Consider the following 17,659-nt stretch of genomic DNA (forward strand, 5'->3'; position numbering starts at 1 on the left):
GTTTTTGGGTAGTTGGGATACCTTTTGTCACAGTAGCGGTGGGGGTAGGTCTGGTCCAGAGGTTTGGAAGTGATTGGTGGCTGGACCGGGAGTCATTGTCTTGGTATGGTGGCTCTCGGTTTCCGGGATGTGGCAGGCACGGGGTTCTGCCAAAGTGTGGGGGTCAATCCGTGGGTGATTGGCACCTCGTCTCTGGGTCGGTGTGTTGCGGCCGGGGACAGGGGGAGTAGTAGTAGTGGACTGGGCCTACCCCGGGGGGTATTGTAAATGTTATTGTCTATTGTTACCGTTATGTGGTTGTTTTGGGTCGCCCGTTGGACGGCGTCCCTAAGGTACTAGTCTGTAAAACAATAGGCAATAAAAAGGCTGCTGTGGCCATTTGAACCAAGTCGCATGCAGTCCGTGTGTTTAATTTTAGAGGATAAGGGGGTTTGGTTACACAGACATCATGACCGGAGAATCCTCCCTCAGCTGGTCATGTTTTTCCCTTTTCCAGAACGCTATATGGTTAAATGAATGGTGTCATTCAAAAGTACAACTCATCCCACAAAAATCAAGGTCTCATATAGCTATATTGGTGGAAAAAATAAAAAAGTTATGGCTTTCGGAAGAAGGGAAACAAACAAACAAAAATAAAAAAAAAAATGAAAAAAAAAACCAAAACGTTGAATGGCCATGGCAGGAAGGGGTTTAAGTTATTGCTGCTAAAGCTGGTTTTACAAGCTATTGACTCAAGGCTTGTATTCCATTTTGTCACATACTATTCGTGCGTTTTAGGCTAGTCTTGTTACATAAATATATACACAATTTAATTTGATGCCTTCTAAGGACCAGTTGTTTTTTATGTCCAGATATATAAAACCATAGAATTCGAAAAGGGTGTATTTAGTTTTTCTCAAGACTGTAAATGCATGAAGACTTTTAGAAGATTCAACATATCTGAATTCTCTCAACAGATATCAACATGGCAGGGGAGCCGAAACCCAACAGACCCAAAGGCCTGAAACGTGCCACGGCTGCACTGTACAGGTAAGAGAACACGTACTGTACACCTTTGCTAAGCCACACATTTTGCATCAGGCAGCAGGAAGGCTGTATTTGACATCTGAACAACTAAAAAAAGAACGCCACCTAGTGATTTTAGTAAAATGGATGCCATACATAGGTGAGCCGGTGATCATGGACAGATGCTGCTGCATGCCGGACAAGGCAAACATCTGACGCCCGGAGGTATTGTGCACATGCCCTATGCTAATTTGCTAATTATTAGGACACATGTACTATACTTGCCAAATGTTGGACTGTTCCCTCTGCGACTTCCCTGCCTGGCACACAGTAGCATGTTTCCATAACCGATGCCAAGATTGAGTTGAAGGGACAGCTGCTGTACAAACCCTATAATGAAAAGAAGCTGCAATACCCAAGCTAGCCCATAGACAGGAGTGGTGCTGATTGTAGTCAAATTAAAGAATTTAAAAAGCACACTTTATTCTAGTCTTTAAAGCTTGTACAATGTGTAGGTACAAAAAATTAAATCGACAGTCACAGGCTCCATTGGTAAAAACCTTTTATCCTTTTATATATATATATATATATATATATATATATATATATTAATGTTTAGATACTGGGGAGTTTTTTGTTTGTTTTTTTAAGTTTTTTTATGGACTATTGCTTTCTCTAGGGGTAACTATTACTTATTATCCCCTTTTTTACTACTGATGTGTGTTGTCCATGATTTGTGATTTTTTTTTATTCATTGTTACTCTTTTGTGACTTTGTGGCCTTGTGTAATTTAGCTCTATGTCGCTCGACCTGTTATCACCCTGCTTGTTTACTTGTCTTTATTCATCATGTTTTATTAATTGTATCATGAATAGGGATGAGCGATTCCGGGTTTGTATTGGACACCTGGTGTCCAAGGCTCGAACTTGAACACTGACTTTTTACGGAAGTCCTTTCAGAGTTCGGAGTTCACGGGCCGTTTATATGCTAATAAAGTTTGTTGAAAGGCTGCAGCGCACCCAATCATCAAGCTTTTCAGCATGGGAAGATGTCGGAATGCTGCTGTGAACAAAGCAAATTAAAAAAAAAGATGTGGGTTCCCCATAATTTTGATAACCAGCATAGGTAAAGCAGACAGCTGCAGGCTGGGGATTCCACGCCATTTTTTAAAATTATTTATTTAAATAATTTAAAAACTGACGTGGGGTCCCCCTCTATTTATGATAAGCAGCCATGGTAAAGTAGACATCTGGGGGCTGGTATTATCAGGTGGGGACGGCCCATGGTTATTTGGGTGCTCCCAGCCTAAAAATAACAGCCTGCAGCTGCCCCAGCCGTGTCGCATCCATTAGATGTACCAATTTTGGCATTTTGTCCTGCTCTTTCCAATTGCCCTGGTGCGGTGGCAATTGGGGTAACATTTTTGGAGTTGATGTCAACTGTCAATTGACAGCTGGCATCAAGCCCAGGGGTTAGTAATGTAGATGCTTCTATCAGACACCCCCTTTCTTGTCCCATGAAGTTTGCAGTTAAAAAACCCACTCACAGGAAAAAAGTGTACTTGAATATAGACACTCCCACACTCCCTCATTCACCAATTTATTCATTTTAAAAAAATCCTCGAAGTTCTGACATAATACAATAGAGAATAAAGACTCCCCACCCACTCCCTCATTCACCAATTTATTAATCAAAAATATATCCTTGCAGTTCTGACATAATCCAATTATGTAATATCCCACAATGGTCATTGAATCTTATGAAGCTTTGTTCTGTGAATAAGACTCCATAGGTCACTCACGTTCAGTGGCAGGCATAGTATTTCTTTTAACCCCAAAAGTATTAACCTGATAGTCACCGCAACAGGGTAATGGGGAAAAGCTGGGCAAAGCGCCAGAATTTGCACATCCAATGGATGCCCCACTTCTGGGATAGCTACAGTCTGCTATTTTCAGGCTGGGAGGGGTCAATTTACCATGGACCCTGCCACATGATAATACCAGCCACCAGCTGTCTGCTTTACCTTGCCTGGCTATCAAAAATAGGGCAGAGCCCATGCATTTTTTTTTTATTTATTTAAATAAATAATTTAAGAAAAATGGAGTGGAGTTCCCTACATTTTTGATAACCAGCCAAAGTGAAGCCAACAGCTGAGAGCTGAAGCACCCAGCTGTCTGCTTTACCTACCCTGGTTATCAAACCCAACGTAACGTTAACGGAACCCAAAATAACTTTTTTTATTTATTCCCTATCCACATTAGTTTGCAGGTCAATTGCCCTACTCTTACCCCCAATTTGCTTCTTTTTGCAGCCCCCTAGCTCTTATGACGACCATTTTACAGCACCAAAGTTCGAGTCCCAATTCAGTTATATGGGATTTGGGGTCCAGTTCGGGGCAAGTCTGGGTTCCAAACTGAATGTTTAGCTAAACTAACCCGGCAAACCCAAACTTCCATGGGTAGATTCATCCCTAATTATGAAGAGTTGAGTGTGTATTTTTCTTTATTAGTCCCTTGCATTTCATACACAGTAGTAGTGATAGTTTGTCTTCGTTCCTTGGTACATATAACTTGTTCTATGCCTGTGGTTCAAATACGCTAAAAACACATTTCTACACGAGATGGGGGCTGTTGTCAAGTACCTTGTGGAATAATATGGAAATCTCATAATCTAAAGTATTCTATGTAAAAAGATAATAATTATTATTTTTATCTCAGCCTATGTGTAAAGTCAACAATACTGACAATATTCTCATAAAAATTTACAGTCAATGCAATATGACAGACACCAAAACATATTTTCAGTTACGGGTGGACTAGTAATTATGACTTGGATATCATACGAGAGATCGTTCCCTTGTGGCTATGTGTGGCCCCTGCTGAGAACTGCTGACACTGAACCCTGAATTCTCCACTACAAAGAACACTAAAACCCTATTTGCAAAGGACTGCGATTTCCCTTTGGCTGTAAAAGGGTTATCATGCCACAATTATCTTTTAAAACCAATTAGTAAAGCTGAAAGTATAAAAGAAATCTGTAGCGGTTTTGCAGTAATTTCGAAGGCAATTAAAATAATTATTGGATTTCTCATATTCAAGGATTTATCGGGGCCACGGTACAAAAAAAAAATCTAAACCCAATCCCATTAAGTTGTAAAATCTTGTCTCTTTGAATGTAAATTACAGATGACTTCAAAAGAGAATTGGTTAAACACCATCATTACAGTAACCCACATCTTGCTGTGTGGAGGCTAGGGATCAAATGTGGGCTCGTGAAAGAAGTATGGCGCATAGCCCTTAATATATAGTTCATACTGACTACACAGAGACAAATGCCACATTGCAGTGTATACAAGCAATGCTAATAATGCTATAGCTCACAATATATAGGCCCTATACCCTAGAATGGCTGCTCTGATACAACATTTAACAATTTACATGAGAGCTTAAGGCCGCTTTCCACGCTACGATATATCTAACGATGTGTCGTCGAGGTCACGTTGTTAGTGACGCACATCCGGCCTCGTTTGACATATCGTAGCGTGTAACACAAATGAGCGACCGTGAACGAGCAAAAATACTCACCTTATCGTTGCTCGTTGACGTCCCGCTCATCTCCACTTCTATTGGCTGGCCGCTGTGTGATGCCGAACGTCTCTCCCCCTTCAGGAAGAGGATGTTCGCCGCCCACAGCGAGGTCGTTCGGGAGGTAAGTACGTTTGACGGGGGTTACCGAGTTTGTGCGACACGGGCAACAAATTGCCCGTATCGCACAGATGATGGGGGCGGGTGCGATCGCACATGCGAACGCACGATAAATTGATACGTGTAAAGCGGCCTTTAGGCTATGTTGAAACTGAGTGTTTTTGAAGTGTTAAATAACCTTAAGTTTTTCAAATGGCAACCGCTTCAAGTAATGTCCTTTTTACTTTTGCCTTGGTTTGAAAGAATACACATTTTTTACGTAGTTTTTAAAACAACAAAGTAGTTTTAATGCGGCTTTTAATGCTTTATTTCAGCATGGTTTTTAATACGTATTTAATTATAACTAGTGATGAGTGAACCCACATATACTAGGGATTGGCGGGTCCAACCGGATTTAAAAAAAAAACCAAAAAACAGCCCAGATGTCAATCCCGATATAAATCTATGGGGACCCGAATATTGTGCTTTAAAATGGTGGTAGCAAGGGCTAGGGGAATTTGGGGCAGGCGTGTAATGCTTACCAAGTCTCCTGTGCATAGGTAACACTACTTCTGGGGCCGCTCATTATCCTCATACATACTCACTAGTTCCTCCACCCACTGGCAGTCCTGGTGTCTCTAATTGGTTGCAGTCAGACTGTGTCTCCACCCTGTGTGACTGCTTGAAATCTCACATGCTGTCTGCATCCCTTTAGTGGTATAGAAATAAATAAAAAAAATTGGCATAGGGTCCCCCATATTGGGATACCTTGCACAAATAAAGCATACAGCAACAGGCTGCAGCCCCGGGCCATGTCCTTATTTTGGCTTTGTATCAAAAAAAGAGGGAACCCATGTGGTTTTTTTTTATTATTTAAATAAATATTTTTTTAAAAAAACTTTGTGCGTTCCCCCCCAATTTGGATACCCAGACATGATAAAGCCAACAGCTGTGGGCTGGTATTCTCAGGCTGGGGAGACCCATGGTTATTGAGCCCACCCAAGCCTAAAAATAGCAGCCTGCAGCCACCCAGAATTGTTGCAACCATTAGATATGACAATCCCATCACTTTACTCAGCTCATCCTGATTGCCCTGGTGTGATGGTTAATTGGGGTAATATAAGGGTAATGACATCTCATAGCTGCCACTAAGCTCTAGATTAGTAATAGGAAGCATTTATGAGATCCTATTACTAATCTGTAAGTGAAAAGAAATAAATACAAACACCGGAAAAAATCTTTTATTTGAAAAAATAAAATTAAAAAACACCCTCTTTCACCCCTTTATTAACCCCAAACACCCAGTTCTGACGTAATCCAGACAAGGTCCCATGACAATCCTGGCTCTGCTTCATACATACTGAAGTCACAGCGCTCGGGCACAGAACATATCCGCACACTGTGGCTTCAGGCAGAGACTGACTGAGCCGCAGTTGTGAGCAGTGACCTCACTCAGTTTATCTGAAATCACAGCTGGAGGCTTCCATGATACTCCACCTGTGACTGCAGGTAAATTGACCTTAGGTAAGCTCATTGAACTCAGTGACCTCACCTCAGGTGAACTGAGTTCACAATCACTCGCAGCTGCAGCTCAGTCAGTCAATGCATGAAGCTACAGCGTGCTGACATGTTCTGTACTCACATGCTGTGACTTCAGTATGTATGTAGCAGAGCCAGGATTGTCGTGGGTCCTTCCAGCCGGTCAGAAGTTACAGGCACAAAATGGCGCTGTGGAAAGCCGCCAGAAACTGAGTATAAGACAGTGGGCATGGGACCTACAATTAAAGCACCATTACTGTGCTGTGCTAAAGAATATCTCGCTGGAGTGGTGCTTTAAATTTAACCTGTCAGGTAAGATAAAAGCTATTAACCTGCAGATATGCGGTTAATCTGCAGGTTAACAGGGTTCTGAAGCTGCCTGGTGCTAGCACTGTGAGCTCCACTGTCAGGAGGAAATTAATTTTATTCCTCCCAGCAGCATCATGCTTTTAGTCATTGGGGTGACTCTAGCGCATCTTTAGTAACCGCTCTGTCCATAGTGCGTAACCGTGCCCCTGTCTCTGATTGACAGCTGGCTCTAATGCTGAGTTGGCTGACAATCAGTGTTTGGGGCGCGGTTACAGACTATGCACAGAGTGGTGACTGAAGCCAAGCCGACGCTGAGCTGACTGTAAGTAACTGAAACCTCGAGGCTCCCTCTAGTGTAGCTCTCAGAGTGGGCACTGCGCAGTTTCAGAACACTATTAACCTGCAGATTATCCCATTATCTGCAGGTTAATAGTTTTTTTTCTTATCTGAAAGGTTTCTTTTAAACCATATATTTTGCTGGTACTGAAAAATACAGTGGTTGTTCCGCAAGATAATACGTAACGAAAAATCAGCTCTGTTTTAGTATCTTAGTGTAAGTTCACACTGAGTTTTTCTTATGATCAAAAACTATGAGTTTGCTAGTGGAATCTGCTTCACGAATGTCAACTTCTTTGAGGTATGTGCACAGTGAGTTTGTTTTTTTAGGAAGTTTTGGAGCAGTTTCTGAGGAAAAACTCTCTAAATTGCCCGCAAGTCTTAAAACTTTACAAAACCTTGAAGTTTCTGCTTAATGTGCACATGGAGGTTTTTTTTAGGGGATACTGAGCAGAACTTCCAAGTTTTTGAAAAGTTTTACATTTTTGAGGAGGTAATGAAGCGTTTTACATTTTTGAGGAGGATATGAAGCGTTTTACATTTTTGAGGAGGATATGAAGTGTTTTACATTTTTGAGGAGGATATGAAGCATTTTGTCTCAGTTTCCACTCAGTTTCTGCTTCAAAAACCTGTTTGATAAACTCTGTGTACAGTATATCTAGTCATTTGCTAAGTGCAGAAGGAGGTTTTTGGAGCAGAAAGTGAGGGGAAACTTGAATGAGAAAATTTGGCTATATCGTGACCATATTGCACATTTTTTTTTTCAACCTGTTATAGAAAGCATCATTCTTTTGCAACAAAGTATACATTTTTGTTGGTTTTTTTGCAGGAAAAAATATACCCAAAACCCACCCTTTTGATAACCTTATATCCCGCTTTGGTTATTCCGCACTTCTGACAGAGATTATGATCTACTTCAAAATCAACATCAAAGAGTCTTTGAAGCGGATTTTGATGTGGATTTTGGAGCAGATTCGCTTCAAAAACAACATTAAATAACTTTGTGTGAACGTACCCCAAGATTTACAAAATGCATGCAGTTTTTCACTTTTTGAATTGAGAAAAGTGCAGTATCCATTTTTCCTTTCTTTTTTTTGCCCTCCTAAAACAGCGGATAATATAGCACATACAGTATGTACTATGATGGGGGAATAGAAAAAGAGAAATGTATTCTTCCCAGCATCACACCGTTACCACAATGTGGAGAACATGTGACTAGCATGGCAGAAGAGTCTCCCAGTAGACAATAGGTTAAATATAAATGACTTCTTTAATGTGTAATTTAGTGTTCTGTAGACACGGTACCAGGGGCAGTGCTCTGAAGTTGACTGGATGGAAGGCTCAGGGGGAAACCTTTGGGGAATAGGGGTAATATGTCCATGAAATTGGCTGCAGGAGATGCTTTGCAGACACTTATCCTCATGCCTCTCTACCTGGCTAGAAAAGCCTTTCTGGCCCAGTGTGCTTGCAATTTAAAATTCTCTCTACTCTCTCCACAGCGGCTACGATTTTGACTTTGATTACTACAGAGATGAGTTTTATGAGAGGTGAGTGAAGCTGCGTGAATGCACTCTGACCTATTTTTGTTCTCCCGTCACAGTGTGAATTGCATTGAAGCGGCGGGGGGGGAGGAGAGAAATCAGAGTCTACAAAATGCAATCACATCTCTGCATTGTCAGGCGGCACGACAGGAGGGATGGCATTAATGTGCTCAATCCTCCGACCAACCCAGAAAGAGAACGCTCACAAGATCTATCCGGACTTGTTAATCATATTTAGGATCAACGCAAAGAGCATTATGGGGATTGTGAGTGAGCTGCAGATCATAACATCTATCATCCCATAATTTGGGAGGAACTGGAGTGCCCAAGAAAGCCACCTTTTTAACTGATCATACAATTCAGACTGTTAGTGCTGCATTAGACATTAAAATGGAACTCATGTAAGGGGTCAATCACTAGCCGGAGACTGTTCTGATTACCAGTAGCTTTGTGGGTTGTAAATAATTTAGCGAGAAGGGTTGAACTTGATGGACCTGTGTCGTTTTCAAACTACACTATGTCACTATATAAGGCTTGAGTCATGAACAAGTTTTGTTTTACCTGTGTTTTTCACAGATAGATCAAGTACCTATTCGGCTATGGTCACACGTACCTGCTGAATATTCTGCAGCGATTTGACAGCACATGTGCGCTTCAAATCGCTGCAGAAACACTGCGTAATGGATGCAGTGATTCAGCAGAATAAATGTCGAATTCATGCGCTCGGGATGCTGCCCCCACCATAGACAGAGCAGGAGCAGCATCCAAAGCGCACGGAATAATTCGCTGCGTTCAAAAAAGCATTGTGTGCATGTATCATGCACAATCTACATAGATTGTGCAGGGGATGCTGGACGCATGCATTTACGCTGTAGTGCTAGACACAGCGTAAATGCATGCAATTACGCAACGTGCGCATGAGCCCTTATAGTCTACGGGGCTGTTCACACATCTGTGTATTTTGCTGACTGAAGAAAAAATTACACAGATACTGTATGTCCGTTTTGTTTTTATTCAAGTCAAATATCAAAATGACCCATACAAGTCAACGAGTCTGTGATAATTATAGACAGCACTTGGATGTCATCAGTATACGATCATGGACAAACTATATTTTAATCAATAGATATTGGAATGGTAATAATTTATACAATTGCATGTGTTTAAAAAAATGTTCCTGTGCTGAGACAATCTTATAAATGTGCCCCTGAAGGAACATGGTTTGAACATACCATATCTACCGGGCAGCAAAACAGAATACAGGTATAATGCCCTAAAATTGGGGATTATGGTACATTAATGTGATATATATATATATATATATATATATATACACCTTTGAACTGTTACACTGTTACTGTAAGTGATGTTCAGCACACACGCAGGTACGCCAGGGGTTGAACCCCCCACTTGGCTGGTTACTAGGAAGTTAGATTGGTTGGGTGGAGTTTAGTGTTCAAAGCTGCTTCATTTAGAATTGCTAGTTAGAGTCCAGTGGGAAAAGCTGCAGACAACATGCAGGGGATAGAGACTCCCAAGATTTGTAGCCAGGAGTTTAGCTGGGAAGGGGGCCGAGACATCTGAGTGATAACCATGTGGACAACTACGGTGGCACATCCTAAACATAGACATAGGAACCTCAGCAGATGATTGGGCTGTTACTGAACATCACTATACATAGATTAACACCAATATTAAAGGGTATCTGTCATCTTATTTTGTAGTACAATATTAATGTTATCTTTAAGTAAGGCTTAAGGAGAGGATAAGAAAATGTACTTATGCTCACCAGTGCCATGAAATTCTACCCGTGGTATTGGAATACACCAGAGTCCACCTCTTCACCACAGACTGGCGGTAAATGTACAAGGAAAAAAAAGAAAGACGGGTCCTCCGTGGATAAAACTTTCCTTGCTTTATTAATCCATTTTAAAATCCATGTTATTCTTAAGATAACAGAGAGCATGAGAGAGGGGTGTTTGATACTGCGCCAAAAGATCACTGGAACAGATGTTTAGATTAATGTATCTTTATTTTCATCCAGGTCTACGCGTTTCAGGAGCCACTGCCCCCTTCCTCAGGACCGTCAGGAAAGACAAACATCAAAAAGATTTTGATTGATTTTTGAGATTTTGATGTTTGTCTTTCCTGACGGTCCTGAGGAAGGGGGCAGTGGCTCCTGAAACGCGTAGACCTGGATGAAAATAAAGATACATTAATCTAAACATCTGTTCCAGTGATCTTTTGGCGCAGTATCAAACACCCCTCTCTCATGCTCTCTGTTATCTGCCTTTCCAGGTGGCTGCAGCCTTTGATCAGATTCTACATGCGACTACAGTTGTTGTGACTTTCACAACGATATCTGGGGAGTAGTTTCACCCTCCTCCCACCCATCACATACTGGGGTAAGACCCTATATGCGCTTTCTTTCCACAGCTCTCTTGTCTGAAATGTTATTCTTAAGGAGATCTTTCAGGATCAGTCATTTTTATAACTGTACATTATCTTGTTATCTTATTTTAAGCTCTGTAGAATTCATTGTGACATAGTAGCTAGTCAAGCATATGTAAATACAAACTGCATATTCACTGCTCCTCCTACCAATCAGTGCTGGAATCAGTGATAGTAAATCTGAACTGAATTTGTCCCCACCCATACTCTCTCCCACTTCTCAGCAGTGACAGTGAATGCACTGGGAGGTGGGATGGGGGAGCAGTGAATATGCAAATTGTATTTACATATGCTTGACTAGCTACTACAGCACAGTGAATTCTACTGAGCTTAGAACAAGATAAGAGGAAGAGGGAAAGCTATAAAAGTTACTGATTCTGAAAGTCTCACGTCTATGTGCACACGTCTGTGTTCTGGCTTGACAACTAAACTGCAGCGTTTTGGCAACTGTAAAACTGCGTTTGACAAAAAAAATGCATCCAAAATGTATGCATTTTGGATGCGTTTTTCCCACGTTTTAGGCACATTTTAAAATGTGCGTTTTGAGATTGAGAAGTCAATGGGTGCAAAATGCAACCAAAACGCAATGAAGAATTGACATGCTGCTTTTTTTCTGCAATGATTTTTACAAATATTTGTCAAACAAAACGCTGCCTAAAAAAACAATGTGCGCAATCGCATGGAATTTCTGACTTTTCATAGACTTTACTGGGGAAGCAAAAATGCATGCATTTTCTCATTGACACAGTGCAGTTTAAAACACAGCCATAAAGCAACCAAAAAGCACACGTGCGCAGATGGTCTAAAGGAAATCTGTCAGTATGTTTTTGTCACCTAAAATGAGAGCAGCATAACGTAGGAGCCGCGATCCTGATTCCAGGGGTGTGTTACTTACTTGGCCCCTCAGTGTAGTTTTGATAAAATCACTATTTAGCAAGCAGTAGATTATCATTAGAGGACTAATGGGCATAATCAAAATAAAGCAAGTGTCCAGCGTTAGAGACTCAAGGCTGCTTTACACCAGACAATCTATCGTGCGATAGATCGTCGGGGTCACGGTTTTTGTGACGCACATCCGGCATCGCTGGCGATGCCGGCCTGTGTGACACCTCCTAGCGACGCAGTATCGCTCACAAATCGTGAGTCGTGTACTGCTCGCTAGGTTCCATAATATTGTTTAATTCAGTTGTTCATCGTTTCCGGGGTAGCACACATCGCTCCGTGTGACACCCCGGGAACAATTAACAGCAGCTCACCTGCGTCACGCGGCCGCCGCCGGCTATGTGAAGGAAGGAGGTGGGCGGGATGTTTACGTCCCGCTCATCTCCGCCCCTCCGCTTCCATTGGCCGGCGGCCATGTGACGTCGCTGTGACGCCGAACGTCCCTCCCACTCCAGGAAGTGGACGTTCGCCGCCCACAGCGAGGTCGCACAAGAGGTAAGTATGTGTGACGGGGGTTACTGACTTTGTGCGACACGGGCAGCGATTTGCCCGTGACGCAAAAAGGACGGGGGCGGGTACGATCGATTGTGAAATCGCACAATCGGTCGTACCTTGTAAAGCCCCCTTCCATCTTGCAGCCATGATAACAGCTGTAGAGGAATGCTGGGATGGAGATCTAGGACGTGTGGGGGTGCTCAGCCTAAAGGGTATAGTCACTGTTGTCACAAGAGAACATAGGAAAAAATGGAAGGCATTCACCCAACTAAGTAAAAACAGTCCTTTATTTCATCCAGAACCTGTAAAAGCGCAACTTCCTGCGCAAAACGGCAGTCGTTGTCTGAGCTTTCCGCATCCTCCCCCTCTTCTCTTGTCTGGATGAAATAAAGGACTATTTTTACTCAGTTGGGTAAGTGCCTACCATTTTTTTCTATGTTCTCTTGGGACTAATGACAGGTGGTCCAATATATTCATTAGCTCTGTATAACTAGTAGATCTGCAGCAGAGAAAACATTGATTTTATCAGAATGACAGCAAACGGCTCTGTACGTGATACATTACGTATCACTGCCCCCAGTATCCCACTCCCCATTTGCTGGCCCTCATTATCCCCCCTCTGTATAATGGCTTTCATTAACCCCCTGCTATATGATGGCTCTCAGTAGCCCTACTCACACTCTGTGATGGCCATCAGTATTTCTCCCACTCTATATGGATGGCCTCAAGTACTGTATTCCCCACATCTTAATATGGCCCCAGGATTTCCCATATACTGTAAAATGACCCCCAGTATTTCCCCCACCCAGTATAATGGCCCCCAATATCCAACCACACTGTATCAAGGCCCCTACTATCCCCACACACTCTAGCAATGCCCCAAGTATTTCCTTTACACTATATCATGGCCCCCAGTATTTCCCTCACACTGTAATATGGAGCCCAGTATTTCCCTTACATTGTATCATTGCCTACAATATTCTCCCACACTGTATCATGGCCCCCATTATCCCCCCATACTGTATCATGGCCCCCAGTACCTCTTACACTGTAATAATGCCCCCAGTATTTCCCCCAGACTGTAATATGATGCCTAGTATTCCCCCACAGTATAATATGGCCCTAAGTTTTTTCCCTACACAGTAATATGGCCCCCAGAATTACTCCCACATTGTATCATGGCCCCTTGTATTCCCCCAAACTTTAATATGGCCCCCAGTATTTCTTCCAAACTGCATCATTCCCCCTACACTGTATCAAGGACCCCAGTATTTGATCCAAACTGTATCCAACACCCCAGTATCCCCCCCACTGTTATACGGCCCCTAGTATTTCTCCCACACTGTACTATGGACCTCAGTATTTGTCCCGATAGTGTAATATGGCCCCCAATATTTCCCCTACTCTGCATAATGACTCCACGAGCAATAAAAAAAAACATCTTATACTCACCTAACTATGTGTGAGGCTGCGCTCACTATTGGGGGACACTCACTTGGCTGCTATAACTGAGGTACACAGGAACACTTTTCCATTTAAAAGTCCAGTTGGTTTATTTTATTCTGCATAAACCACACTTGCAACTTAAACACAAAAGACTCTGTCGGCTTAAAGGAACATACATGTTATTACAGTCTGTTTAACTAAGGTATCACACACATTGATTTAGATACAGTCTTTCACATTAGCGCATTAGAAATGGACCCAGCCAGTATACACAACCACGGCTTTCAAGGCTGTTACCTTCTGCAAAAGGTTTCCATCAGCTTATCAGGAGCTTGAGCAGGGCTCCCACGGATTCCTAGGAAGACTACAGGTCCCATAGTAACATTTTCAGTTTAATATCGCAGGGGACCTTCTCCACTGTGACATACAGTATAGCGACCATTTACATCGGTGGTCGCTACCTCATAATGGATAATGAGGAGTTCACCAGCGGACAGGACCATTTGGGTGATGTCATCGGTCTGGGGAACGCAGAGTCCCAGCATGATGACACCATTGTACTGCTGCGCATCCGCACCTCGTCTGGGAGTCTGCCTACTGTTCTGTAGACAAGCAACTCCAAATGCAGTAAGTGCAAGGAGATCATGTCTCCTTGCTCTACTGCAGAGTGTAACTGTATTGGCGCTGCGCATACCCTAAGGTTTACTTTGCACGCTGCGACATCGCAAGCCGATGCTGCGATGTCAAGCGCGATAGTCCCCGCCCCCGTCGCAGCAGCGTTATCTTGTGATTGCTGCCGTAGCGAACATTATCGCTACGGCAGCTTCACATGCACTCACCTGCCGTGCGACGTCGCTCTGGCCGGCAGGCGGCCAATAGCAGCGGAGGGGCGGAGATGAGCAGGATGTAAACATCCCGCCCACCTCGTTCCTTCCGCATTGCAGCCGGGACGCAGGTAGGAGATGTTCCTCGCTCCTGCGGCTTCACACACAGTGATGTGTGCGGCCGCAGGAACGAGAAACAACATCGTACCTGTCGTTGCACCGGCATTATGGAAATCTCAGACCCTACACCGATGATACGATAACGACACTTTTGCGATCGTTAATTGTATCAAAAAGGATTTGCACACTATGATATCGACTGCGACGCCGGATGTGCGTCACTTTCGGTTTGACCCCACCGGCATCGCACCTGCGATGTTGTAGTGTGCAAAGCCCGCCATACAGTGTAAGATTGTGTGATCGCCGCCTCTGTGCCCCCGGTAGCTACACTAGTGATTCTCCCTATTATGGTGGACAGACTAATACGAGGAAACTGCAAGACAGCATGTTGACTAAAGGCCCAGATATATCTGCGGCAGATCTGTGGTTGCAGTGAAATTGTGGACAATCAGTGCCAGGTTTGTGGATGTGTACAAATGGAACAATATGTCCATGATTTCACTGCAACCACAGATCTGCCAAAGATTTATCTCTGTGTGTGACAGAGCCTTAAGTATAAACACAAAAAAACAGTCAAACAGATCTGGCACCATTAAAGGGTGCTTTACACACTGCAACATCGCTAGCGATGTCGTGCGCGATAGCACCCACCCACGTCACTGTTTTGTCATAGGGTGATTGCTGCCGTAGCGAACAATATCGCTACGGCAGCGTCACACGCACATACCTGCTTAGCGACGTCGCTGGAGACACCGAACAATCTCTCCTTTAAGGGGGAGGTTCGTTTGGCGTCACAGCGGCATCACTAAGCGGCCGCCCAATAGCAGAGGAGGGGTGGAGATGAGCGGCCGGAACATGCCGCCAACCTCCTTCCTTCCTCATTGCCGGGGGACGCAGGTAAGGAGATGTTCGTCGTTCCTGCGGTGTCACACATAGCGATGTGTAATGCCACAGGAAGGACGAACAACCAGCGGCATGCACCACCAACGATATTATGAAAAGGAGCGACGTGTCAACGATCAACGATTTTTGACGTTTTTGCTATCGTTGATCATCGCTCCTAGCTGTCACACGCTGCGATGTCGCTAATGACGCCGGATGTGCGTCACAAACACCGTGACCCCGACGATATATTGATAGCGATGTTGCAGCGTGTAAAGCACCCTTAAGGCTGCTTTACACGCAGCGACATCGCTAGCGATGTCGCTCGTGAATGCACCCACCCCGTCGTTTGTGCTTCACAGGCAAATCGCTGCCCGTGACGCACAATAGCGCTAGTACGGGTCACACATACTTACCTTCCTAGCGACGTTTCTGTGGGCGGTGAACAACCTCTTTTTTAAGTGGGAGGTTCGTGCGCTGTCACAGCGATGTCACACAGTGGCCCACCAATAGAAGCGGAGGGGCAGAGACCAACCGCATTAACGACACGCCCACCTCGTTGCCGGAGGACGCAGGAACGCTGCTGTTCGTCGTTCCCGGAGTGTCACACGTAGCGATGTGTGCTGCCTCAGGAATGACGAACAACCTGCATCCAGCATCAGCAACGATTTTTTGAAAGTGAACGTCATGTCAACGATCAACGATTAGGTGAGTATTTTTGATCGTTAACACTCGCTCATAGGTGTGACACGCAACGACGTCGCTAACGACACCGCATGTGCGTCACGAATTCCGTGACCCCGACGACATATCGTTAGAGATATCGTTGCGTGTAAAGCCGCCTTAAATCCAGCACACTCTTCATAGGACAAAAAAAGGAGTACAAGGAGTACTAACTGGCCACCTGGACAAAGTGGTGCTCAACCTTCAAATAGACGATATAGCAGAGCTGAGTGTAGAAGAAATAGGTGCCCCTCACCAATCCATAAAAGTCCTTTATTTCATTTGCTTAAAAACCATGGATGCAGGATGACAATTTGATCCAATATTTCGATCCAAACACTGAGGAACAACGATCTGTGTTCTTACATAGCAGAAAAATCACGGAATAATGAATGAGTCCTAAGGTCTCATTCAGACATACATGTTGCACATGCCAATTATAATCTCTGATGCTATTCACACATCCGAGTTTTTTAAGAGATCATGTATTCGTACAAAACACATGGAGACATGTCCGTTTTTTGCTACAGCACCGATGACAAGAGTCTATGGATGCTTACAACACATGTACAGCTATCCTTGTGTGTACACATTTAACACTGCAGAGAATAGGAGAAGCTTGGTCTTTTTTTTTTTTTTTCTTTACCCGTCCGTGAAAAACATTGATGAAACTGATGGTAAAAACGGACACACAGACCGTATACTTATGAGACTGATGGTAAAAACGGACACACGGAGCAAACACTGGAGGTAAAAATGGACACATGGACCAAACACTGGAGCTAAAAACGGACACATGGACCATAAGCTGATGACACTGATAGTAAAAACGGATACACGGACCATACACTGATGGTTAAATCGGACACATGGACTGTACACTGATGACACTGATGGTAAAAACGGACACACGGACGGTACACTGATGGTAAAAATGGACACACGGGCCGTACACTGATGACACTGATAGTAAAAACAGACACATGGACCATACACTGATGACACTGATGGTTAAAACGAACACACGGACCATACACTGATGACACTGATGCTAAAAATGGACACACGGACCGTACACTGATCACACTTATATTAAAAATTGACACAAGGACCATAAACTGATGACACTGATAGTAAAAATGGACACACGGACCGTACACTGATGACACTGATTGTAACAATGGACACACGGACCGTACACTGATGAGAGTGATCCAAAACACTGATGACACCAGTAGCATTTTTTCAGATGTGCTAATGTGACGCCCTGGACTAGCCAGGTGGTCACGGACGGGCCCTTGCACAAACACCCGTCCCCTAATAAGATAACAGCAGCCAAACTAAAAACCCTGAGTCATCCCTC

The 17,659-nt window shown here is 43.6% G+C and overlaps 1 protein-coding gene across 2 annotated transcripts in view; it reads left to right on the plus strand.

The window, feature by feature from the left end:
- Positions 1-17,659, plus strand: part of RALY (RALY heterogeneous nuclear ribonucleoprotein) — a 325,218-nt gene that overhangs the window by 273,603 nt on the left and 33,956 nt on the right. Inside the window, exons 4-5 of one of the 2 annotated variants that reach the window (XM_075349937.1) lie at positions 957-1,029; positions 8,372-8,419. In XM_075349937.1, the coding sequence (XP_075206052.1) occupies positions 957-1,029; positions 8,372-8,419 (121 nt within the window). The remainder of the gene's footprint in view (positions 1-956; positions 1,030-8,371; positions 8,420-17,659) is intronic. The other variant, XM_075349938.1, reaches the window with a different exon arrangement.

The sequence above is a fragment of the Anomaloglossus baeobatrachus genome, chromosome 5 (assembly GCF_048569485.1).
Source record: "Anomaloglossus baeobatrachus isolate aAnoBae1 chromosome 5, aAnoBae1.hap1, whole genome shotgun sequence".
Classification (NCBI taxonomy): Eukaryota; Metazoa; Chordata; class Amphibia; order Anura; family Aromobatidae; genus Anomaloglossus; species Anomaloglossus baeobatrachus.